This window comes from Alnus glutinosa, chromosome 2 (genome assembly GCF_958979055.1).
Source record: "Alnus glutinosa chromosome 2, dhAlnGlut1.1, whole genome shotgun sequence".
Taxonomy (NCBI): Eukaryota; Viridiplantae; Streptophyta; class Magnoliopsida; order Fagales; family Betulaceae; genus Alnus; species Alnus glutinosa.
The window spans coordinates 9,575,215-9,601,679 of record NC_084887.1 but is presented as its reverse complement, the minus strand read 5'-3'; the positions used below and the strand labels follow the sequence as shown (position 1 = coordinate 9,601,679).

The window sequence follows — 26,465 nt, the reverse complement described above, 5'->3', positions numbered from 1 at the left end:
ACATTAATTGAAATCGTTAATATCTCTATACTAAACCTTTAATACACATATACACACAGTCCGTAGCATCATCCGAAAGTACTATTTACGATAGCGACCTCCGAGATTCTGCAAGATGTCTTCAAGCGCAACCATATCAATATCAATACTCCAAACAGCTACATTAGGCTTAAGGTCCATCTCAAAGACCTAATTGGCTTCACTGTAAAACATAAATGTTTTACAACATAGATGTTTTACATGTGGAGAAAGTAAGAGCTAAGTCACTACTCAGTACGCTGGTGCTAGTGTGTGACTGTGAACAATTCATATGCAGATAAAAGCATTATATTTTAAATCATTTCTCTTAAAACATTTACTATGATCATTCTTTTTGCAAGCATATTCATTTCATTCATATTAACTTTTTATAAACATTTGTTTTGTGCTTACTTTGTTTGTTGGTACTTGTGTCATCTATAAAGTAAGGTCAGTCCTTACTTTGCTTGCAACTACTTGTGCCATCTACAAAGCAAGGTCAGTCCTTCATTTGGTTGCAACTATTTGTGCCATCTACAAAGCAAGGTTAGTCCTTGATTTGCTTATAACTACTTGTGCCATCTAGATCGAAATCAAAGCCAGGTTATTATATAAATATCTCTAGCTTTATTTAACCACTAGAGTATGGTTGTGCTTGGCCCGCACATCACCTTTCGGCAAGAATTGGTCCACTCAACCACTCTTTAGGGAACTGCAAATTATAATACTCGCAAGTGCACGAATCGTTTGCAATATAGCGTTATGCAAGTGCGAGGTCGATCCCACGAGAAATTGTGTTGTGAAAATTAATCTCTATTCAAACTAATCCTATTTTAACCTAGTTTCAAATTTAGGGGTTTTTTATGAAAGAAAACATAAACAAAATTAATGAAAAAAAAGGGGTCTAGGGTTTTGGAATCCACACCCACCAAATCATAGCAACCTAATCTCATGCTCATCTACACCATTTGAAGTTCTCATCATACAAATATTATATTTGTTCTACTTTTGCTTCAAAAATTGTTTAAATCATTCAATGAATCCATTCTTCCACAAATCACAAAAGATATCTAGTTTCAACTAAATCATCAAATGTATCCATAGAATGAAACACAATGAATAACCAACATACATGAAAACCCAAGCCATCAATTTAATGAAACTATATCAAATCATCACTTGTATCCGAAAATCATAAAAGATATCCAAAAATAATCTCAAAAACCGAAATAGAACAATGAGAAATCAAGCCCATAAACTCAAATAGCATAAACAAGCATGAAACTCAGTTTCTATTCACTGGTGAGCTTCATCATCAACCCTAGATGAAAGTATTAGTTAGACATGAACAAAGAAAGCATAAATAAACTACAAGAATGCATTAAAAATGAATAAACTTACAAAAGATTTAAGTTCTAGGTCAAAATCGATCCAAAAACCCTAAGATACAGTGAAATCGGCCCCTAGGGCACTCCTAAGCGGCCTCTTCCGTGGCTCTCTTTCGAACAAAAGAGAAAAGAATGGTATTTATAGAGTTAGCAAGGGTTTCTGAAATTCCAGCTCCGCATAAATTCGATCGATCAATTTTAAAATCGATCGATCTACTTTTCGATTGATCTACTTAATATTCGATCGATCTACTTTTTCAGCACTTCCGAAAATCCAGCTTTTCTATGTATTTTTGCCTTGAAAATTGTCATTTTTCTCTTATTGCCCTGCAAAACGCAAAAACACTAAAACTAACCAAAACATCAGAAAGTAACAAAGCTAAAGGTTTAACTAATATAAATTAAGGGGTCCAAATATACACTTTTTGGCACTCATCAGGAACCATGTCAGCCTAGGCCCTTTAGGACTAACGGTCAATGAGGCCACATCCCATTTAAGGGTGTGTTGCCCAGCCTCTGATGTTTATTAGAACACACATGCACACTCGGTACTGGTGGCCTCATTTATTATCTCATAATCTTTACACATAATCATATAAGCAATTCATTTCATATCACATCATTAACGTAAATAAGAAGTCTATGAATAATGTTATGAATCATTTGAGACAATATTTATGAAAAGGTAATCCAAGTCACATATTTTATACATAAAATATTCTTCATTTATCTCAAGAGATGCAAAAAAGATGACTTGGGCTTGTCTTTGAAAACATTATACATAAAATGGGTCAGGTCATTATTTATAAAAATACTAGCACAAGATAGCTAGCTTACCTTGATCGTTTAATTCTCCATAGAAACCATCTCTAGATTCTCTAACACCGAAATCTGACCTCGCATTAGCCTTTAATCTCGAGCTAAGAACATTCTAATTCCTAAACTATTTAAAATGGGCTTATTGCCTGGTCATCAAATTTTCAACCAAAAGGAGTCAAACGTTTCGTCTCGATGTCGAACATTCAGCCACAGAGGGTCAAACGTTCAGTTCTTGGCAGAAAACTATTCTGAACCAAAATTTGTTCCATACTTCATCCCGATATGACTTAAGGTCTTTATATGATCTCTAACACAGTCCTAAACCACAATAACACTCCTATGCAAACCATCTCTAGATTCTATAACACCGAAATCTGACCTCGCATTGGCCTTTAATCTCGAGCTAAGAACATTCTAATTCCTAAACTATTTAAAATGGGCTTATTGCCTGGTCATCGAATTTTCAACCAAAAGGAGTCAAACGTTTCGTCTCTATGTCGAACATTTAGCCACAGAGGGTCAAACGTTCAGTTCTTGGCAGAAAACTATTCTGAACCAAAATTTGTTCCATACTTCATCCCGATATGACTTAAGGTCTTTATATGATCTCTAACACAGTCCTAAACCACAATAACACTCCTATGCAGAACATGGTACGTCCAACATCATCAAGCTACTAAACCAACGTTAATCTTTTATTAAAACTAAAAACCAATTAGAGGTTCAAAACCATATGCTAGGTCACGAAAACTAACTAAACAGCAAATAAGCAATAAGATATCAACCTAATAAAACTAATAAAACAAGTTAGGGTATGAACTGAGTCTTAGTTTATACCTGGGGTATGGGCCTATTTATAGACAAAGAGGTAGTGTCAAACCTGAAGTAGAAATCCTGCTCCTTGTTGATCTAGAACTGTTGCTAGAGTTCTAATTAGACTTTGATCCTTATTAGACCTCTAATCTAATCATTCTTCTTATCTGATCTCTTATTTGACTAATTAGAATCCTATCCCAATTCTCTTGGGGATAGGATCACGTACTGATCGGATTACGACTACTTACTCCAATTCAACTTAGAGTAGAGTCCTAATCCGAATTTACTGAGATAACTAATACCTGATTTCTTTGAAGTAGTTGCTGAATGTCTATCTTCTCCTTGGATCGGGTTGAGTGGAATTTATCCCCAACAAAGACAAAAATAATCTTAAAAAAATTTCAATAAGACAAATATATCCTTATAAATTAGGGGAAAAAACGATTTTTTTTTTTAAAGATTGAAAAAAAAAAAAAAAAAAAAAACAAGAAAATGAAAATCCAAGGGGGGTGGCCCAAACTGAAAACTATATAAAATAAAAATCTTTAAAAAATTTCAAAAAAATGAAAACCTTGGTTTTTATTTTTTATTTTTTTTCATTTAAAAAAAAATTAATGTAATTTTAAGAATTTTTATAATTTTATGTAGGGTACTTTTGTCATTGAGTGAGACATTGACATTATTTGGTAGTTTAAGGGGAACATTGACACAATTAGTAGTTTGGGGGCACAATGACAACTGAGTAATAGTTTAAGTGGGATATATGTACGTTTTCCTTATTTTAAATAGCAACATGTCTTACTAGGGTCTCAATTTTCAGGTCCCATGCATTTTCGTTGCATATAGTTGTCTTACCAACTTATTTTTTAAAGTTGAAATAACGTACCCAGCAAAATCAAAATAAAATGTAATGATTTAAAATGGCTGCTATTAGGATAAAAGTAAACCAGCTGTTGGTGTCATCATGTAACGCCAACGCCCCGTGGAACAAGCAGAGGTGCATGCACTTGGAGAAGACGGAAAGCCAAGAGTGAGGTTACATGCATTTTCTTCCCTCTAAAGTGATTTTGTCAGTATTCGTTTGATATTGATATTTATATTGAGTTGCTGGGAACTGCAGTGGCGGGTCTGTTAAGAGGACAGCAGGGGCCATGTTAAAAAAAATAATAATAAAAAAAAAAAATAAATCAAGTTTTTGTTTGATTCAAGAGCTATATATATAATGGCCTCACATTTTTCATTAAATTGTTGAAACAAAGAGTAAAATCATGTTTCACTAGCCCACTTCGTTTCTTTTTTTTTTTTTTTTCTTTTTTTTTTTATTAATTAATAATGTAAAACAAAGAGTAAATAACAAAGACTCTTAAGTTTTTCTCTTCCAAAATGAAAGGATTTTTTCTTTTTCTTTTTCTTTTTTCCTATTTTGTCTAGGAGAAATGTATTTAGAGGCATTTTTTAAACACCGCTAAGCGCTAAGCGTAGAAAAAAAGGCCGAGAACTTTATCTTGGCGTTTTCATTGCGTCTACAATATCTATGTCGGGAAGTTAATTTACTCGGCGCAAACCAAACATTAGTGATCGCTCGTGTACTTCAGAACAAGTAATTGAATCGACATGCATATTCCTTTGTTGCTTTTACTCGTACATGTGAGCACCAATTTGGTTGGATGTGTTTGAATTTTTTTTGGATGATGGTATTTGATGTTTCCTATTGGCTAACTTTTTGGTGTATTATGTATGATGTGTGATTTTTCTAGTTATTCATTTTAACTTGGTTTTAAAATTCCTAATGAATTTTGATGAACAAATTTTATAAAGAGGTGAGAATGTAATACCCTGAAAAATAAAATTATTTTAGAAATACAAACTTTTTTGAAATCGATGTGCTTTCAAAACAAATTTCGTTTGCAACAATGATTTGGTGGTTTTCTTTTCTTTTCTTTTTTTCAAAAAAAAATGAGGATCGATTCTACCTAGGAGGATCAATCCTATTGCGACAGAAACTTGATTTTGGGTGCACAGAACCCTAGAAACTCGACCCTCGGCCTGTTTTTAACCTCAAAAACCTAGGAGATTGCATTAGTTTGAAAATACAGCCTCCAGTAGCTTAAGAGTGAAGGGGAGACTTGTAAGAAGCCAGAAACTGATGTTCTTTGTCAATTCCAAAGTCATATTTGTGTTTTTTCAATCCGTTTTGCAAGCTCACGATGTTAGATATTTCAGTATGTCAAAGATTGGATCTAAGCGTTCGAGCTAAGTGAACTGATGAAGTAGATAAGAATATTTATGCATGAAATTGTAAATGAAAACTAGAGACTTTCTCAAAGCATCAAAACATATAATTTTCTGACATAATGTGAGCCCTAATCATATATCATTTGCATGATTTATGTTTCAAAAACCAAATGATGTTTTATTTACCAAGCATGTTTTAATGATGAAAAATGATGGAAATGTTAAAAGGTATGTAATGAGATTTAAGACTACCCTGATTAGGGAGTCAGTATGAGTATGAGATTTACGGTTACCCAATGAAGGTGCCGGTATGAGCTACAATTACCCTTAGGGGGAGTTGGTATGCATTACAAATTACTCGATGGTGGGTTTTCCGATATGAATATACCTACCTTGTAATGAGGTGTTTGTATGCATTACAGTGGCTGTATGATTACAGGTCTTCGATATGGGCTATGATTAACTTGTAAAGGGGTGCCGATACAACGGCATAGCCAGTATATTTACGGTGCCTCGTGGCAGGGTACTGGTATGTTATAGATTACATATATAGAAATCTACTATGTTATGCTAACTTTATGTAATACCCCGAAATATTATATAGGGTTAATTGAGCTTTGAATTGCCTAAAGGGTTTGATTTAATGTTCATTAGGGATTGTTGGAAGCAAGAATGTTGACTTTTGTTCTTGACCGAACATTCGATGTGGGATAGCCGAACGTTCGAGACCAACTCTAATGTTGAATGTTCGATGTTGGAAGTCAAAATGTTCGAACATTTGTCATATGTATAGTCGACGTATATCAGAAGTAAAACCCACGCGTCTGGTATGTATGTCAAAAGGTACATTGAACGTTCGATCTAACCTAAAATCGTTGGATAAACAGTACACTGAACATTCGACAAAACTAATCGAACGTTCGACGTTTGGCAAAAATGTGTAAGAAGAGCTCATGCATCCTTATCTTCAAACACAAGATCCCTATAAATACCCCCCACCCTCACCCCTTTCACCTCATTTCTGCCTCTTTCTTCAATATGATCCTAAAGTGAAAGTGAAAGAGTGTTTTGGAGAGAGAGAATGAGCTCTCTTAGTTCTTGCTCCTCGAAGGAGGTAATATTCCTAGCCCAACTCGTTTCTTAGGTTGTTATTATGATGTTTTGTTAGTTTTCATGGCTTACCTTATGATTTTGTATCTCTAGTTGGTTTTTGGTTTTAATACTATATTAGTGTTTGGTTAGTAGTAAGATGAGGTTTAATGAACCAAGTTTTGCATGAAGGTGTTATTGAGGCTTACGACTCTTTCAGATATCATATTAAGACCTTAAGACCTTAAGACTTTCTTAAAAGTGGTTTTGTGGCTTTTAGGTTCAGAAATGAGATTCTGTCCCAGCACTGAACGTTCGATCTTGCACTGGAAAATGTTTGATATCGAGGTTGAACATTCGATCCTTCTATCCAAACATTCGATGTCGAGGCCGAACGTTTGACCAACGGGCAGAAAGCCTATTTCAAGCTTATTTAGGATTTAAGGCTTGTTTAGCTCGGGATTAGAACTGTTGTAAGGTATTTGCACAGATTTCAAAGTTGTTGAGCCTCAAGAGAACTTTACGATGGAGCTTTACAATACAGGATAAGCTCTGAATGTTACATATTCAAACCCCTTAACTCGTATATGTTAGCCCATTAGTTTCTTTGTAATATAATGTTTTTGTGTTGTTTGTGTTCTAAGCTTTCTTAGGTATCTAAGGAAAAATACAAGAAAATTCATAACTTTTTTAAGCTTAAAATACAATTCCAGCATTCTGCAAGGTAGGGGCTTGAACGCAACACAGAAGAGCTCGAGCGCACCACATAAGGGCTCAAGTGCACAAGATTGGGATCAAGTGCATTCAGCGGCGTCAAAATGCAAAGTAGCAGCAGCACTGTAGAGAAAAGAAGAAAAAGAAAAGAATATAAGCGTCGCGGAAATGCAGAGTAGCAGCAGCAATGCAAGGAAAAGAAGAAAAAGAAGAGAATATAGGGGCCAAAATGCATCCTGCAGTGCATAAAAATAGATAAAACATTGAACAAAAATTGATTTCTTCATGAGGAGGAAAGGTCAAGAATTTACCTAATTGTAATGCCCGAGAAATTTGATCATATTAAATTATAGAAAAATGTGTTTTTCTATTAAATGATCATATTAAATGATAGAAAAACGTGCATTAAAATGAATTACTAAAAAAACTTGTTTTTGAGGTACTAGAATACCTTAGAAAAATGGGATAAAAAAGGATTAAAAACAGGACGAAATAGGATCGAGTATGAAAGAAACTGGTAAAGGATAATGTAAAATGGGGTTTTGGAGGAAAAAAAATAATGAATTTTGAGCTAAAAATGAGCTCATCGAGCTTTATCTAGGCTACCATAGCATGCGCACTGAAAACAACTTTTCGAATTCTGTTTGTTTGCACGATTCCGACACTAGCAAAAGTTATGATCAAATCACTGACAAGTGCACAATTGGAAGATAAAGGAAATCAATGAGGGCTATTTGGACATGAAGAGGTCCCGTCTAAAATTGAAGGCCAAAACATAAGGGTTACATTTGACCAAAGTAAAAACAATAAAACACCTAGAAGGGGGGGGGGGGGTGAGAAGGTGTTTATAAAAACAATGCAGAATTTGAAATTTAGCAACCACACAAATATTCATCAAATATAATAAAAGCATTAAACAATCAACACAAGTAATTTGGTGAAAAAGTGGAAACCCTTCTAGCACCTTAAAGAGAAAAACCACTCCGGGGAAGGCAAATCCATGAAACCAATCCATTACAGAAGAATGAGAAATTACAAGATGTTCATAATTACAAAACATTTGCAATTCACACAACTTTGTACTAAGCAAACAACCTGCTTGCCTACTACCATAGTAGTTCTCATAAAACCTCTGTACAATTCTTTTACTTGATCTCCTTTACCGAAACTCTGATAGACTTCAACAGATGAATGAATGATGAACTATGTGGTTTGAAAAAAGCAATCCAAGAGAATAAGCAATGAAAGCTCTCAAGATATAAACTTCTCTTGGCACATGAATAAGAGGTTTAGGCACTGTTTGGGCTCAAGAACATTGAAGAAAACTCTCCAAAATAATATTGAAATAGCCTTGCTTCCTTAACTAAGGTCATGGGTTATGATGCTTATATAAACTAGGGAAATACAAGGCTATTTGAGCAAATTTGACTCGGGTACAATTTCACTATAGAAATTTTGATCGATCCAAATTTGTGATCTCATCATGCGAACATTTCAATGTCCAGAAACATTTGATCGATCCAATTTGAATTTGATCAATACAAATTGAATTTGATTGATCTAAATCTTCAACTCTTGTTTTTTCTTCGTTTCAACTCCATAGAACTACAACTTACATTCAAATTATTTTTTCACTTGAAGGCAATTACTCTACGAAAAATTTGAAAAGCGGGATGACCCAAACGATTGTGGCATTGATCTATGGAGGCCCTCTCACCAACGAAAGCAGATAGACCAGACTGCTTGAGAGGAGACTTGGAACTGAAGGTTTTGTGAATTCTTGAAACATCGTCAGCTTGAACTGACTTAGGATGAAGCTTGGAACGGATGAATTAGTAAATTCTCAGTTCAAATTGAGACCCCAAATTTGAACTTTACAAAAAATATCCTAAGTACATATTATCTAATTTAAATCCAAATTACACCAAAGTGTTTTGGACACTAAATTAGACAGCCTAAAAACTAACAAATCAAAATTTATGGATTCTATTAAGGAGTATAAGGCCAAGCTGTAAGTATATTACATTCTGACCCTACTACATTATTTTAGAAAAGCATGAGATATATGTTACTTTTAAGCCCTGATATTTTACACATGCATATGATAATACTTTTGATAATTTTTATGTGTTAAAAGAAAAGATTTACAAACAAGTTTGAGTTTTGGAAGGAAAACGAGATTTGGTAAAATGTCATATTATTGCATATTGTTGAAAATAAAGAAAGATATTGCATGAGAAACAAATTAATGATACTATTATATGAAAAGAATTAATGGTACCCATCAATTAAATGGAGTTATATATACATTTAACACCTGCAACTCATAGGAGCGAGAAACTGTAGCAACCTATTGGTTAAATGTGGTTATACATTTGGCAAACTCCATTGGACAAGTGAGAGCAGTGATACTTTTCAAACAAAAAAGAGAACCAGATAAGAGAAGTAGAAAATAGAACCAAAAAAAAAGAAACATAGTAGATAACCAGAATTGTTGCATCTGCATATTTATAGTATGAGATTTATTATGTTTTAGATTCTTTATGAATTATTTTATTGGGCCATATTATGGGATGTGTAGTTAAATATTGTAAATAAAATGCAAAAGAAAATAAGATAATTTTGTATATATGTATATAAACTTCTTTATGAGTGTGGTTATCTTATCTGTTGTGATATTTTGGTAGCAAACTTTGTTTTGGGGAAAACTACAAAATAGTTGTTAATATAAACACCGGTTAGAGGTATTTTCTAAAAGTGGATTATATTTCAAATGGTTAGTTTGGATTAAACTTACTGGTTTGTGGACTCAAACATTCACCTGTAAAATTGTGGTAATTTTACAGATACTACAGGTGAGGAGGAGGATGAAAACCCTTATGCTTGTTCTGGGTTTTGAGCTTAAGGCTGACTATAAGCCTCAATCTTTTGAGTTTGGCTGACTTTTATTAGTCAGTTACTTGTATATTTGGTGTGCCGTCAGTGACACCTTTTGATAAACAATGTTAGATTCATGTATTTAAAGTTTGTAATAATAATGTTAATATTTATTTAAATTTTGGTTTATATAGAAACTTCAGCGTCTTTATTGAGATGATTTTTGTGACGTTAAAAGAAAAGAAAAATTTGTTAGTGATTATTTTTGCTACAATATTATAAGGTATTAGTAGAAGCATCACGTGTAAAATCCATATAGATGAAGACAAGGTTCGAACTCAAGATCTTTGCTCTGATATCATGTAAAATTATTATTTAGGGTTAAATACATATTTGCCCCCTGTGCTTTATGACCTTTATTTTTTGCCCCCTCAGTTTCAATTTTTATCAAATTTGGTACCTATGGTATATGAAAAGACGGAAATGGTACCTCCGTCTGATTTTCTGTCCAAAACTAACGTCCACCCTCGTCATTGGGTATCTAAAAATTTGAAGCCCAGAACCCAATTCTTTACACATCGTTTCCAACAACATCCAGACAACAACATAACAGAAAATGCCGTGGGTGGACGTTAGTTTTGGACGGGAAATCAGACGGAGGTACCATTTCCGTCTTTTCATATACCACAGGTACCAAAATTGATAAAAAGTGAAACGGAGGGGGCAAAAAATAAAGGTCGTAAAGCACAGGGGGCAAATATTTATTTAACCCTATTATTTATCCCAAAAGCTTAAGCTGATATGAAATAGTTGATTTAATATTTCAATTGATACTCTAACAGATTGTAATGCAACGTGTAAATCATATCTACATAATATTCAATAAAGCCCAAGACTTAACAATCATGGTTTTCACAATAAATTAATAATTTACCAATAAAAGAACATACTAGAATCCATAACAACACAACCTTCTTTGCAAATCTCTCTCTGATGCCAGAAAATGGTTTCTCATTTACCAATAAATGGTTTTTCTCATGCCAAATAATCGCATCAAAGTATGAGTCTAATAGGAAACCAATCTCTCTTATTGAGCAATAGGCCGAAAGACCCACAAAGGTACCTCATCCACAGTCCACTTAAGGTTTTCAAGAGTAAAGCATGCATGTAGCCCAAAGAAAAAAACAAAAAGAAAAACATAAAAGAAAAAGAAAGAAGAAGAGGTTATCTAAAAATTTACATTAGCCAAATCTGTTTTGGCTCTCCACAATGGGTATAATAATTGGTTTAATCTTTGTATTGGTTCACTTGTGATAAAAATAATCCAAATAAAAATTCATTAACTCCCATACATTTAGCATTTACCTTTTCGCAACATGGATACGATTTTAGTCCTATAACAAAGTAAATGGATGTCTCCCTTTGGTTATGATTGGATTGCATTTCGTAAACGAGAGTCACCTTGCGTTCAAGACCAACGATGGACATCATTTTGAAAAGCAATTAAAATCAGCCGACTTATATATATAAATAAAATGGCACAACTACACAAATGCATGCAATTTTCCGATGACTCCAAAACTTGTATTCCTGGTGACAATTCTTGCAATCATTACTACAAGCATGACCACCTTGGGCCGCAATGATGTCCATGATCAGAAAAGCGCTGTCGTCGTGGCACTCGACACAAACATCAGGCAAGGCGACAACCTATGCTACATCGCCGGAATACATTTATGCTGCAACGCCACCGAAATTCATCTCAAAAAGAATAGTCCGTCGGTGTTCTTCTTTAACGTGCATGGTTAATTGATGGAAATATCACCACTACTTCTCAGCCTTGAACTTGAAGGATATCATGTTTAGGGGTGTATGTGTCTTTGATTTATGCTATGGTTAATCTAAGTAATTGTGTCATGAATAATGTAATAGCTCACTTTCTGTGATCTATCTTGGTTCCATTTGATGCTATATATGTTTTTTATATAAGAATAACGTAAGTATTAAGGAAAACTAAAAAAATGTAAGTTTATGGTATTTGGGGTTCATATATATGATATGTGGGATTAAGGATTGTTGGCCAACAAATTGCATCTAATTACAAACATAAAAATCATGAAGTTGAAACGCCCAAATTTGCATGAGTAGGTGTTACGACCCTTTCCAAACTATGAATAATATATGCCACGTTAAGTAGTAAAAGTAAACTCTAACCATACTAGTTATGTATTTTTATAAGAGTCACTTGATTGATGACTCAGCCCTAATTTTCTTTAGGGACGTTGTAATAGTTTATCTATTTAAAGGTTTATATATATATATAAATGAGAGAAGAATTAACTAAATCAACCTTGTGTTGTGAGGTTCAGATTCCCTCTAAGAACCTAAACTATCTCGTTGCGGACTTAGGTTCATAACAGTAGGTCACATAATTTGCATGACTTTATATTATATATAATATAAGGAAATATGAAATTTATTTTTACGAAAAAATTAGCAAAAAGTGACATTGGAAGCAAACTTAGAGCATCCCCAACAAGCTCTCTATTATGTAATTTTGTCAGAAATTATTTATCAAACTATTTATCAAACTCTCTGTTCTTTCCTCAAATTGGCTTTTGTCAAAAACTTTCCAAATTTGGTGCACAGATTTCTATCGTCATTGAGTTTTTAAATTTTCACTTTCATCTTCCTTTGCCTTCTAAAAATTATGCGCTTCATTTTTCTCTTCGCGCCTTAACTTTTCCTCTGTAAAATTCTCACTGTCTTCATTTTTTGTTTCTATCTCACTCTCTCTGGCGAGTCATAAGTTTTATCTCTAATTTGCACTTCCATTACACCGGTAACAAATTTTGTATGAAAAAATTCAAATTTTTTGGTAAAGATTTAATTTTTTCAGCTGAGTATTATTTTTAGCTTTAAAGATTCGTTATTTCGAGATTGCCAGTTTTGTTAGAAAATTTAGTGGGTTCGTTGGGAATTTGTTTCCCTTGCTTTTTATTTTCTTAGATTGCCAGTTTTGTTGTGAAATATTTGGTGCTTTTGATGCCAGCTCTTGATACATGTAATTTGTCTTTGATCATTGTGATTTGGGTTTTGTTTGGTTGGTAGGAAAATTAGAAAATAAAATTCCAGAAAATTTGTCTTTTTTCAGTCATACTATTGCTCACACTACTGTTTCATGCGTATACGTTTGTTGGGAAATTATCATTCCAAAAACCAAGTGGGCCCATGACTGAACCGGGGGCCCAGTCGGTCTGACCAACCCGGTAAGACCCGATTGGTCACCAAGGTCTCTGATATTCACTAAAGGATCTTATGGTTGAATTGTCCCGGAATATCATCTTCGCGAGAGTGTTAGAAGAATACACTGGAGGCCCATATCCAGTTGATCCTGGGAACGACCTTCCCGAGATCACCACGAAGCGATACGGATAAAACATGCTGAAAAATAAATTCGACTTTTAATTTACCAAATGTGATATAGTCTGCAACAAAATATTGAAATTACGAAATTTAAAATAGACAAATATTTTGTTGACGAAGTAGAAACTCTGTAAAGATAAAAACCACTCTGGGGCAACCAAACCTAAGATATCCACTATTCAGAAGACAAAACTAGTACATAGAAATTAACACTCGCATACCCTGATGCAGTGATCGTCCCTATGACTTTGACACGAAACCCATCGTGAATGTTTCCCAACCAAGTCTCCTATTTGAAGGGGTTTTCAATGGAATCCTTTGCTTTAAGGCCAACTCCTAAGATAGACTTCGCACGAACAGTTAAGCACACACTAGCAACGGCTAGAAAGCTAGAGGATCTTCAATTCTCCCTAAACACTATCTCTAAGCACTATGGAATTCTATACTAAATTCTTACAAGTTACAAGCCTAGAGCCACCTATTTATAGGCTTATAGAAAACCTAATACTGTTCAAATTCGGACTCTGGCGAGTAACGTATGGACGGTCACTTAGCTGCGTCTGAACAGTCTTCTGCGACCGTCTTTCCAGAATAGCGCAATTCTTCCTAAAACAGGACCTCGTCCGAATGGCTTGACTGAGTGTCTGGACGGTCAAGGCTGCCACTCCTTTCTGCATCTGTAAAGCAGACCCGGAATATTCTGGAACATTGGGTAGCGTCTGGACGTGTTGCCACGTCGTCTGGACGTCTGGCAGAACCTTCCCAAATAGTATTGTTTGAAATCCAACTCCATGTCGAACTCGGAGTAGCTTGACCTAGCGTCCGGATGGTGTAGCTCGATCGTCCAAACAGCTGCAAAGCTGAAGCTTCTAGACAATGCATGGCATCCGGATGCCTTCAAAGGCCCGTCTGGACGGTTGCACAGGAACCCGCTGTTCTGACTTGAAAATTGCACGAAATCTTCACGGACATCTTCTAGAAACTTGTGACCAACACATGGCATGAAATGAGACACTGTCCATATTACATGAAGACTCTAAATAGAACCAATAACCCTGTTAAAAAGCAACCGTTACATCAAGTGTTTTTGTCAACTAGAATGTTGCTAATATAAAATACTAACAAACTCCCCATTTGGCCATTCTGAGATAAAAATCACTTGACCAGTTTGGAAATACATTCCCGGTCCAAAAATAAAAAATACTCCCCCTTTTTGTTTCAAAAGGACAAAGGGTAAACAAAGTATAAGAGAAAAACCATAACCAAACATTTCCAAAGAAACAAACAAAGGAAGATAACAAAGTTAGGGCTTCAACAAGAATTCAGCACACTCATGTATCTAAACTTGAGAAAACAGTTAGATAGCTCATCAAAAATACGCAAACATATAAAGAAAATTAAAGTAATCAATGAGCATAAATTTCCCTGCAGAAAGAAATTTTTCAATAGTCAGCTTAACTCATGCAATGTGTGTGTGTATGAAGTCTTTCTCAATAAGGTATGATATTCGCTGATATGATTTAAAGCAACTGAATTTTCTAAATAAGAGAGAAATTCATAGTTAGAACAGTCAAAAGTCAAACCCTCATCTGATGCTCTCCCCCTAAAAGCAGCACTATAATTCTTTTTACTTACACCATGAAGGACAAGATTAATAGCTGAGTCAGCACAGAAGCAATTAGTTTATTCATATAATAATAAGCTCAAAAGTGTAACTGCTTGTATCTTTTTGGTACTACAACCTAGAGAGAAAGCCAGAATTTCTGGGGTCTAGGTTCAACTAGCAAGTTGGTCAATTTGACTATCTTAGCAAAAAAAAATCTCTCTTAGAAGAATTTTCAGAGGCAGAAAATTAGAGAAAAAAAAACGTACCTTAGGAGAGCCTTGGACAGTGCACATTTTCATCGCATGAGGAAAGCAACTATCTAATATAGATGCAGGAGGAAAACTTAGCACAAATCAATCTTAGAATCTCAATAATATGTAGGCATATTCTATCAATGCATAAATAACTGAAATAGTAGATAACGATCCATAAGATAGCTAAAAGACTAAGAAGAAAAACCTTGCACCTTTCCCTTTGTTTTTTTTTTAAATAATAATAATAATAATAATAAACAGCATGCATAAAAGGAAAAGAAAAACAATCAGTCCAAGCATGTAGGGTAAGGGCAAACCTGACATAAGGGAGAGAGGTTTACCTATACCAAGACAGAAAAGCAATCGCCCAACGTGCTTTGTCTGTCATCCCTATGAAATACCTGTAGAAATTTTTCAGGACAACAAGAGAAACTATATAGGGATAGACAAAATGGACCATAAAAAATATGCAAAGCATGCACAGGATATGACAATATAAAAGATGTAATGCAAGTGTACCTAACATGCACTAGGATTTAGGAACCACAATCCTAGACATGTGTGACCTCACCTACTAGGAGGGTCCGCTCCCCCTTGGGAAGTGAGTGTGCCTATTCTGTCCTCCATCCTTCGGCTGCAGTTCCATATATCTGATCAAGCTCCACATAAAGCTGCCTACAATGGGCAATTGTTCATAGGATGGATCATTTTTAAGAGTTTGCGGCTTTTCCTCATGATGCTGAGATTTGTTCTTCTTTGGCAACCAGGCCTGTTTTACAGGAACAAACCTCTGTCGTTGTCATTAATGCCTTGGAGCAAGATATCTTTCATGAGGTCCAGACTTTCTAGATGGGTCCTTCTGAGGCTGAGGACCCCTGGGTCTAACATGACTATTAACTCCACATTAGTGACATATGAGAGTTTTGTACACTAATGGAGCATACCTTGATAGTTTCCTCTGAGCCTAATGCTTCCTAGGAGGTCTGGTGCTAGCATAATCTTTCTTTGGCAACTCCTTCATTTTAGACCTTTGAATAAGTACGTGTGGGCACTTGGGCCGAATGTGACCGCTCAACCCACAGTGATGGCAAATAAGGACAAACTTTTGAGTGGGTTGTCTCCTACGTGGAGGAACATATTTTGTCTTGGAATGTTCTTCAACATCTTTTTCCTTTTTAGGAGCATTCTTCTTATTCCAAGTTCGTGGGAATTTTAACTGAACACAATTTGGTCTAATATGTCCCACCATCCCACAATGATGACATGTAGGTAGGCTTCTCTCTGTAGAATGCTCAGATTTTGCAAGTGTAGTATTATCATTCTCACAAGAAACCATAATAGCCTTACCTTTGCCATTCTGAGGCTCTGAACTTGAGGGCTTCACAAACATAGTATTGGAAGTAGAAGCAATGTTGGAGAAATCAATAGCTACATACTCGAGACCAATTTTGTCAGATGAGCACTTCTGACCTATCAGCATCTGAGCTAGCTTGTTGTCTGAGAACTTCTCCAACTATAACTGTGCATCCATCAATTTATCTTTCAAGTTCGTGATCTTCTGAAGTAATGTGTCTCTTTGTGTCTTCATAGTGTTCAGCTTCATCACCTTCTTCTGATTGGACTCTCTCAGCTTCATGAGTTCCATGTACAAGACACAATATTCCTCTTTTAGTTTTTCGTTACTGTGCTCAAAGTAGTGAAGATTGTCCTGGTCTTCATGTGGAGCCACACAGGCTAGAAAATTCTCAGGAGATTCTTCTTCTTTCTTAGACTCATTGCTGAGAGTTGCAATGTAGGCCTTCCCCTTAGCCTGCTTAAGATTTGTACATTCAGTTCTCATGTGCCCAAAGCCGGAGCATTCACAACATCTATGACCTCTAGGATCCTTCTTCTCTTCTTCTTTTGGCTCGGCTTCACTGGGAGTTTCCCTCAGTCCTTTAATGAATTTATCAGTCTTCATCAATTTATTGATCCTGCTAGTGATAATGGCTAATTCATCTTCTTCTTCATTATCTGAGTTTTCATCAGAGGAGACTCTGCTTTTAGCCATTTTGAAGGCCATCCCCTTTGCTTTCTTGACTGGGGGTAGGGAATACTCACAAGTTTGAAGAGATCCCACCAACTTTTCAATCTTCATAGAAACTAAGTCCTTACTTTCTTCAATGGAAGTCACTTTGATCCTGAAAGGCTCTGACAAAGACCTTAGAATATTTTTGATGAGTTTTACATCAAAGACTCTTTTCCCAAGACTCACCATCGAGTTTCTCAAGTCGTTGATCCTAGTGTAAAACTCACCGAATGTCTCATTCTCTAACATTTTAATTTCTTCAAATCTAGAAATCAACATCTAGAGCTTGGCAGATTTAACAAGTTTAGTACCCTCATATGTTGTTTCTAAGATTTGTCATGCTTCTTTAGCGGATTCACAATTCGAAATTCTTGCAAATTCAGATGGGGAAAGCTTAACATAGAGCATGAAGGGCTTTATCATTACAAAGTCGTGCACTATTTTGAGCAACAAATAGTTCTGCAGTTGTAGCCTCTGGTTTAATCCAACCAATTTCTACAATTTGCCAAACATCAATAGATTTTAAAAAGAAAACACATATGAGCTTTCCAATATCCATAATTCGTGCCATCAAAGGCAGGAATGCAATGAAGAGATTGAGACATTATAAAAAAATAAAAATAAAAAGAGAAGTCAAAAAGATCACACTCAAGAAATAAATTTTAAACTGTACCAAGCTCTGATACTAATTGAAAAATAAATTTGACTTCTAATTTACCAAATGTGTGGTAGTGTGCAACAAAATATTTAAATTGCGAAATTTAAAAGAGACAAATATTTTGTTGACAAAGTGAAAACTCTGTGAAGAGAAAAACCACTCCGGGGCAGCCAAACCCAGGATATCCACTATTCAAAAGGCAAAACTAGTACATAGAAATTAACACTCACATACCTCGATGCAGCGATCGTCCCTATGACTCTGACATGAAACCCATTGTGAACGCTTCCCAACCAAGTCTCCTACTTGAAGGGGTCTTCAATGGAATCTCTTACCTTATGGCCAACTCCTAAGATAGCCTTCACACGAACAGTTGAGCACACACTAGCAACGGCTAGAGAGCTAGCAGATTTTCAATTCTCCCTAAACACCCTCTTTAAGCACTATGGAATTCTATAATGAATTCTCAAGTTACAAGCCTAGAGCCACCTATTTATAAGCTTACAGAAAACCTAATACTGTTCAAATTCGGACTCTGGCGAGTAACGTCCGGACGGTCACTTAGCTGCGTCCAAACGATCTTCTGCGACCGCCTTTCCAGAATAGCGCAATTCTTCCCAAAACAGGACCTCGTCCGGACAGCTTGACTGAGCATCCGGATAATCAAGGCTGTCACTCATTTTCGCATCTGTAAAGGAGACCCGGAATATTCTGGAACACTGGGTAGCATCTGAACGTGTTGCCACATCGTCTGGACGTTTGGCAAAACCTTCCCAAATAGTGTCGTCCGAAATCCTACTCCGTTTCGAACTCATCTTAATGTTAGATAGTTGCTTTTCTCATGCGATGAAAAATTTTGCACTATCCAAGGCTCCCCTACGGTACATTTTTTGTCTCTGACTTTTAACTTCTGAAAATTCTAATGAGAGAGATTTTTTTTGCTAAGATGGTCAAATTGACCAACTCACTAGTTGAACTGAAAACTCATAAATTCTGGCATTCTTTCTATGCCATGTGTATGGTCACAAGTTTCTAAGAAGATGTCCATAAAGATTCCAAAGTAGCTTGATCTAGCGTCCGGATGGTGTAGCTCAATCGTTCAGATAGTTGCAACGCTGAAGCTTCTAGACACTGTGGGGCATCTTGACGCCTTCAAAGGCCTGTCCAGACGGTTGCACAGGAACCGGTTGTTCTGACTTGAAAATTGCATGAAATCTTCATGGACATCTTCTAGAAACTTGCGACCAACACATGGTAATAATGGCATGAAATGAGACATTGTCCATATTGCATGAAGACTTTGAATAGAACCGATAATCCTGTTAAAAAGCAACCGTTACATATAGTGCTTTTGTCAACCAGAATGTTGCCAATATAAACTACTAACACATGCTGAAATGCTTGAGGATAACTACTGGGATTTATAGGATAAGCTTTGATCCCGTAAATTCCTAGCAAGGTGCTGAAGGACTCTATCCCGAATTTCTCGGGATAGGCTATTATCTACAGAAGAACTCTATCCTGGGTTTTCCGGGATAGACCATTTATCCCATAAAATATGTGATAAGATACCTGATACTTATATGAAATCAGCTGACAGGCAGTATCCTACCCAAACTGGATCCCCAGAAAGATAAGTTTGATCACTTGCGAACTAGGGATCAGACTCTTGCTTGAATCATATCAGAGCATTCCAACTATCTCAGAACTGCGTGCCTATAAATAAGCTACTACCCCAAGTATGAAAAAAAGAAAAAAAAAAAGAAAAAGAAAAAGAAAAAGAAAAAGGGCTAATCTCTCTGATTTGACTCTGCTCTCGTTACTCCCTTAAATTGTTTACAGAATCTAACTTAGGCATTGGAGTGGGTTCAGTTGGCACCCCCGACAAGTTGTTTACTATTTTGCAGATTTTGGAGAAGGTGAATCAAAAGACAACACGTCACCAAATCAGAAACTGTACCAACAGTTTAGCGTCGTCTGTGGGAACGTTTTATCGTTTTCTACATAAAACAAATCCGCAATGGCGACTACACTATCGAATATCCATGATGACGGACTAGCTTCTAATTGTACCAATCCTGCCAACCTCGAAGCCACAATAGCCACCCTGAATGAGTGACTTGCCCAAATGCAGAAGAGTGTAGAAAACTTGATAGCATAGAATGCTGCGTTGCAAGCTGCTCGCAATCCGAAGGGGCCTCTCCGTAATCAGGAGCTGCCTCTCCGTAATTCGGAATAGTCTCACACACCAACGATTGTTCCCCCCATTGTGAATCCTGTGAACAAAGAAGAGAATAGCCATATGTACCGGAGCTCGATGAAGAGAATGAGGAAATCTGAGAGACCAGGAAGAAGGATCTGGTGAAAGGACTATTCATCGGGTGATTATATATTGACGTCGCGCCATCAACAAGTAGCTGGGGATTATCGTGGGCCATTTGGACATGCCAACTTGGCTAATGTTGGGCCTAATCATGGGGCTCCATCTTTCCCTCTTCTTCTTAATCTGGAGATGACATGTTGATATGGGCCTCAGCCTCGCTTAGGGGATTGTCAAATAGTTGGCTTCGATTGTCAATTGCAGGTGCTCTCAACCTAATCTACTTGTGCAAAAATCAGTTTCAAAAAATATGATTTTTTTTTTTTTTTTTATAAAAAAAAAAAAAAAAAGAAAAAAAAGTGGGAAGGTTCATTAACTTGTGAGATGATTATTCTAGGAAAGTTGTAAGAAATGTCGTAAAATATGAAAATGAGAATCACATTGCTAATAGCAAATATGGAATAAAGAGCATCTGTCGGGTGATTCCTTATTTATTATTACTACTATTTATGAACGAATCTTAACTTATCATCATTTTCGGCTAGATTACTCTTAACAAACTGTCATACCGTCCTCACGCGCTTGCCGGACTCACTCTCCCCACTCTCGCATCCCTGATCCCACGGACGGCACTCTTCCACAGGGTTGATACACGCACAAGAGAGGGGCGTGGGGGATAACATGATACAAAAACGCGCACAGACAAAGCAAAACTTAAGACCAAGACAAAGGAAGTTGATTAGGTGATCGCACCTAAACATAATGATGCGCACGACACGGCTGGTCAGGGCGAACGCGTCGGCCGCAAGACAAGGACACGCGTCGCTTGCCTAATGGTTTTCGATCGCCACCTGTTGGTCCAAAAGCGCGATTCAAAAGGCTCCCGAAGGAATATGTGTGAGAGTGAGAGAGAGAGAGAGGCGGCGATATGGCGGATAATACAAACAATTTTATGGAAATGGCCGTACGTTATACAAAATCTCACAAAGGAGCGTATAAACCACGCTACTTTATCTCTTCTAATTTGGAATTTCGTAAATAAGTATAATATTTTATGTTTCAACGTATTTTCATGAGAGAAAAGCATGCTCATTTGTTAATGCTTTTTAAAATGTGTTTTCTTTTTTATTTTTATAAGAATTAACTTTTTTTTTTTTTTTTTTAGTTTTTCTCACATTTTTTTTTTTAAAATTATCATTAAATATGTCTCACACATGGCCCCATAGATTTGGTGGTGATCTTCAAAAGTGGGAAGAAGTGAGACGGACAATTAAAAAATGTATAGCATGTCACTTTTTTTTTTTTTTATTTATTGTTATATGATATAAAAGTAAAAATAATTTTGAGTGTTTTATATAATAAGTTATTTGTTAATCCTAAAAAATATTTGACAAACGAGCCTTATATTTGGACCATTGGACCTTATCATTTAACGGCAAACATTTTCCATGAAGAACCAGAAACTAGAATCAAACCCCACTTTTAGCCCAAGGTTTAAATAAGGAAATTTGGTTGGAGCCTTCATTTTATCGAGTAATAATTCTAAAAATCATATTTTTATTTTATAATTATTTTGTAACATTAACGTTATAAGTTTAAATTGGCCCTCAAATTAGTTTGTATTAAAAAAAAAAAAAACCTTTAATTAAAATTGCCACATCATCATTATAAAATAATTATAAATAAAAATGGATTATATAATATTGCTTTTTACGTCAATATATGCTGCTAATATACGCTCTTATCCAAAAGCGTGAGCACACCAACCACAATACAAGCCGCAACTACGGCACCGTTTGGGATGAAAGCCGGCAAACCAACCACTCGCCGCTTGCCCCGAAATTCCTGCGTGCCACGTAATCCCCAGACAACATCATCATAAATCTCTCACCCCCCTACTTCCACTCTCTTGCCCTTGGGCGGCGCCTCTTTCTCAGTCAAACCCCTCGTTGACTGCTCCCACCTCCTTAATTAATCAATTAATTAATTAAATCTTAACCACAAAGAACACCGCCTATAAATACAACCCCTCCCCGTTTCTCTCGATCACAGACTCGCTTTCATACCCTGAATCTGATACCTCTTTTTGTTTCGCTCGCTGGAAAAGCAAAAATGGTGGCTCCCAAAGAGAAACATGGCGTTAAAAAGGGAAGCAAAGTTGGAAAGGCTTGTGCCAATGAGAAAGAGGTGCATTACAGGGGCGTGAGGAAGAGGCCGTGGGGCCGATACGCCGCCGAAATCCGAGACCCGGGAAAGAAGAGCCGCGTCTGGCTCGGGACCTTCGACACGGCCGAGGAGGCCGCTCGTGCCTACGACGCCGCCGCCAAAGAATTCCGCGGCGACAAGGCCAAGACCAACTTCCCTTTGAGAAACGAGGAATCGCCCATTAACGGCAGCCCGAGCCAGAGCAGCACGGTGGAGTCCTCGAGCCGGGATGAGTCGGCGCGTGATGCCAGGCGCCCCAGCGGTGAGAGTGTTTTTCCTGCTGCTGTGGGTCGTTTTCCGTTCCTTAATCAGCAGCCGTATGTCGGGGTGGTGGCGGGTTTCCCTCACGGGCGTCCGGTTTTGTTTTTTGACGGAGTTGGGAGGCCGGGGTTTGTGACTCAGAGCTACCCGGTCCGGTTCGACGCTGGTCCGGCGGAGGTCAATTCCGGTGGGGTCCAGAGCGACTCGGACTCATCGTCGGTCGTTGATTGCAAGCCGAGAAAAAAGAAACCTCTTAATCTTGATCTTAACCTTGCTCCCCCGATGGACGATTAATTTGGTGATAATTGCAAAGCAAATTAAGTTGTTTTTGTTGGAGAGTGATGTAAGTAATTAAATTAGTTAATTAGGAATTTAGTCTGGGCTTGATGTGTTTTTTTGTTTCTCTTTAACAAGATCGAGAAACTATAACATTCTCTCCAAGTTGTTTATGTTGTAACCTCTCATTTTACTAACTTCTTAGTAATTAAAATTTTATTTCTTCACTTTTCTAAAGCATCCACATTTATTATTCCATTTAAATGTTCATTCTCTATTCTTTCTTCAACAATATGTTGATTGTAATTTGGAATTTCATGATAATTAAGTTTAATATGCATTATTTCTATTAAGCTAGTATTTGTCAAATTATTTTCTGCTAGTTGTTATATCTTGTCATTGGTATAATTCATGCCTACCCTCAAAAAAAAAAAAAAAAAAAAAAAAAAGGTTCCAAGCATATTATTTTTATTAGAGAAGAGAAGAGAGAGAGAAATAAAAAATGAATCTAATTAGTAATTTTTTACCAATGTAAGATCACATATTAAGAAAGAGATGAGAACAAAAATAGAGACACATAGAATTAAGGTGGTTTGGTTTATGATCAGCCTCCATACTTGAAAACCTCTTATGATCTTGTTTATTGAGTTTTTATATTTCTTGTCGTAATAAACAATACTTAAAACACTACTTTGATAAGAAATGTTTAGTTTTTCCTTTAATAATAAAACCTTGAGATTTTTTTTTTTTTTTCCTTTACGTCTTTTGTACATCTTTTTTAAAAATCTACCATTAAATTTAGATAAATAATACACATACATTTTTTACACATTTTCATACCACCAAGTTTTAAATCAATTCATCATTGAGTTTGTAAGACCCAATGTGAATCTCAAAAATCTAACAATAAATTTGAAAATAAAATGGATAAAATATGTATTTATATAATTTCTTTTAAATTTATGAGATTATATTAGATCTTTTAAATTTAATAGTAAATTTATACATTATATTATATATATATATATATAGAGATTTTAAAAAAAAAATTGTAAGATAATGAAAGCAAATATTTTTGTATAACTTTTGATGGGAGCAAAGCAACCGTTAGCATTCTCGTAGTCGTAGAGGATAACGCAGAAACGGTCCCCCACCGACGGCGGGGACATCGCTACAGTACAATGGCTAGTAAATCAGGACGATAAGCGGGGCCCACGAAAGGAATTCCGTGTTGACGGGGTGCATGTCGCGCGTGTCTGCGGTGGACGGCACCTCTACTTTTTGCCTTCCACTTCATTATTTTATTATTTTTTTTAAAAAGTATTTTATTTTATGCGGTTTGTTCGTGGTAAGTGTTAGGAAGCGTAGACGAGAGAGTTAAAGAGAGAGCGGTCGTGGGGACCACGTGGTGCCGTCCGATGCCACTTTCGTGTGGGACCCGGTCTTTTGCGCGTCGGCGGAATCAACCTGTGGAAGTTATTTTGTTTGCCCAAAAATCTCTCTCTCTCTCTCTCTCTTTGGGTCATCCGGTCTTATCGGGATTTCTTACAATTTTTTTAATTATTAAATTATGTAAATTTAAGTTGTTTTATTAATATAAAAAATATCACATTTAAAAATATAATACGTTAACAATGAGAATTGAATATATTTTTATTAAGTTCTTATATTTTATGTCGTATAAAAACTTTGAGAAAAAAACTGTGTTTTCGTTTATTAAAGAAAAATCAATTCTTTCAAAAGTGAAGAACAAACTTTTTAAAATGATTATTTTTTTGTTACCTTGATAATATCTTTAATATGTAGCATTGTTTATGTTGTTCGATGAAAAAAAAAGGACTTGAATTCACATAATTTGAAAATTTAAAATTTCTTTAAAATCTGTTCTTATTATTATGCAAAATTATAAGGTTATAATTTTTACTTTTATTTTATTATTATTTTGTTAGTTCTACATCGAGAGCCAGGGAGACAATCCTGCAGAGAAAATAAGGTAGAAACAAGTCTCTCGATAAGTCCTACACCGGGAGCCAGGGAAAAAACCCTGTAGAGAAAACAAGGCAAAAGGGAATCTCTCGGTTAGTCCTACACCTAGAGTCAGTGAGACAACCATGCAGGAAAAAAGAGAAAGAATTGGGGTCGAAGTTAACCCTCGGGTTCTGCAGGTTACAAGTCTTTAGCCAGCAGAACTCCCGAATAGTTCTATCCTAGGAAATAGGGAAAAAAACCCTAAAGAAAAATAAGAAGGCATGGGGGGTCGAATTTAACCCCCAGTTTTGTAGGTTTTCAGGAATCAGCCATCCCAAAAGATAGAGAGAAAATCCTGAGAAAAAACAAGAAGGTAATAAGGGGTCAGATTTCACCCTCAGGTTTGCAGGTTTTCGAAAGGACACAAGGCTTGGACATTCAGAGACACAGAATTCCCATTACCCGACATGCATCAGATAAGAGAATTAGGGAGTAACTGTTGGGAATAATTCCATTCAGACTAGCTTTCGGGTCAATACCGACTCAGAAAAGGAGAAACAGCAGAACTCTCGGGAAAATCTCGCTTGGGAGACAGGTACTATGCAGCTAAAATAGCAGGACTCTCAGGATAGTCCAATCTCAAGAGGTAGACACCAAGCAGCCATTCCCGAGAATGCAAGATAGAGGTATAATCACCTTAGGTCCCGGGAATACAGACATCCCGAGACCAAGATTCTAGTTAGTTAGTCAAGGCCCGGGAGAAGCCAATCCCGAAAAATCAGGCATCAATCGCATCCCAGGAATTCCAAATGTGGATCCCACGAACTAAGGTAGAAGTTATGGCTTAGATATCAGCCCCAGTCCCCGAAAATCTAGGATTAGCCTCAATCCTGAATTTGTTGGCAAGAATCCCGAAATCTTAGCAGCAATAGTGCAGATTTCAGCCTATAAATAGGCCACAACTTCAAGTATAAACTCAGATTGAATTTTTAGAGACTAAGCAGACTCTTTTTAGCAAAAGCTAACTTAATTAAGTATCGGAGAGGACCCCCAGAAGGGTCTCTTAAGTTTGCTTATTTTGCTAAATCAAAAAATAAATAAATAACGTTTTGCTTATTTTGCCGAATTCTTGGAGAAAGCTCGAAGAATCTAAAAGGAAGAGTTGTGTTCACGCCATACCAAAAATTGTATTAACACACAATTACTCTAATAATATTTCTTTTTCTTTTTTTTAGGAGGATACTCATTCATTAATTATGCAAAAAACCAATATATATATATATTTAAAAGTTATGAAAAAATTAAAGAGAAATGTTATATACTAAAACCACATTCCACTTCCATTTTATTAGGTTGATATAACAGTATCAATTATCTCTTAAATTATTATTTTTTTAATAAAAGCTAATTCAAGAATTGATGAATGCTATCACATCAACGAATTAAAATAAGATAAAATAAAAGTGT

General features: G+C 36.1%; 1 protein-coding gene and 1 long non-coding RNA gene across 3 annotated transcripts; both read left to right on the top strand.

Moving 5' to 3' along the window:
* Positions 1-4,344: 4,344 nt before the first annotated feature.
* LOC133859453 (uncharacterized) lies at positions 4,345-7,402 on the top strand. Of its 2 annotated transcripts, none has more exons than XR_009898751.1 (4): positions 4,345-4,641; positions 5,716-5,805; positions 5,931-6,390; positions 7,079-7,402. It is a non-coding gene; the product is annotated as an uncharacterized LOC133859453 (long non-coding RNA). The 2 variants fall into 2 exon arrangements; XR_009898750.1 differs by having other exon boundaries at positions 4,345-4,688.
* A 14,922-nt stretch (positions 7,403-22,324) lies between these two features.
* Positions 22,325-23,257, top strand: LOC133861139 (ethylene-responsive transcription factor 4-like). The gene has a single exon (XM_062296855.1). It carries the CDS (start codon positions 22,401-22,403, stop codon positions 23,046-23,048), a length of 648 nt encoding a protein of 215 aa, XP_062152839.1. The 5' UTR covers positions 22,325-22,400; the 3' UTR covers positions 23,049-23,257.
* The last annotated feature ends 3,208 nt before the right edge of the window (positions 23,258-26,465 follow it).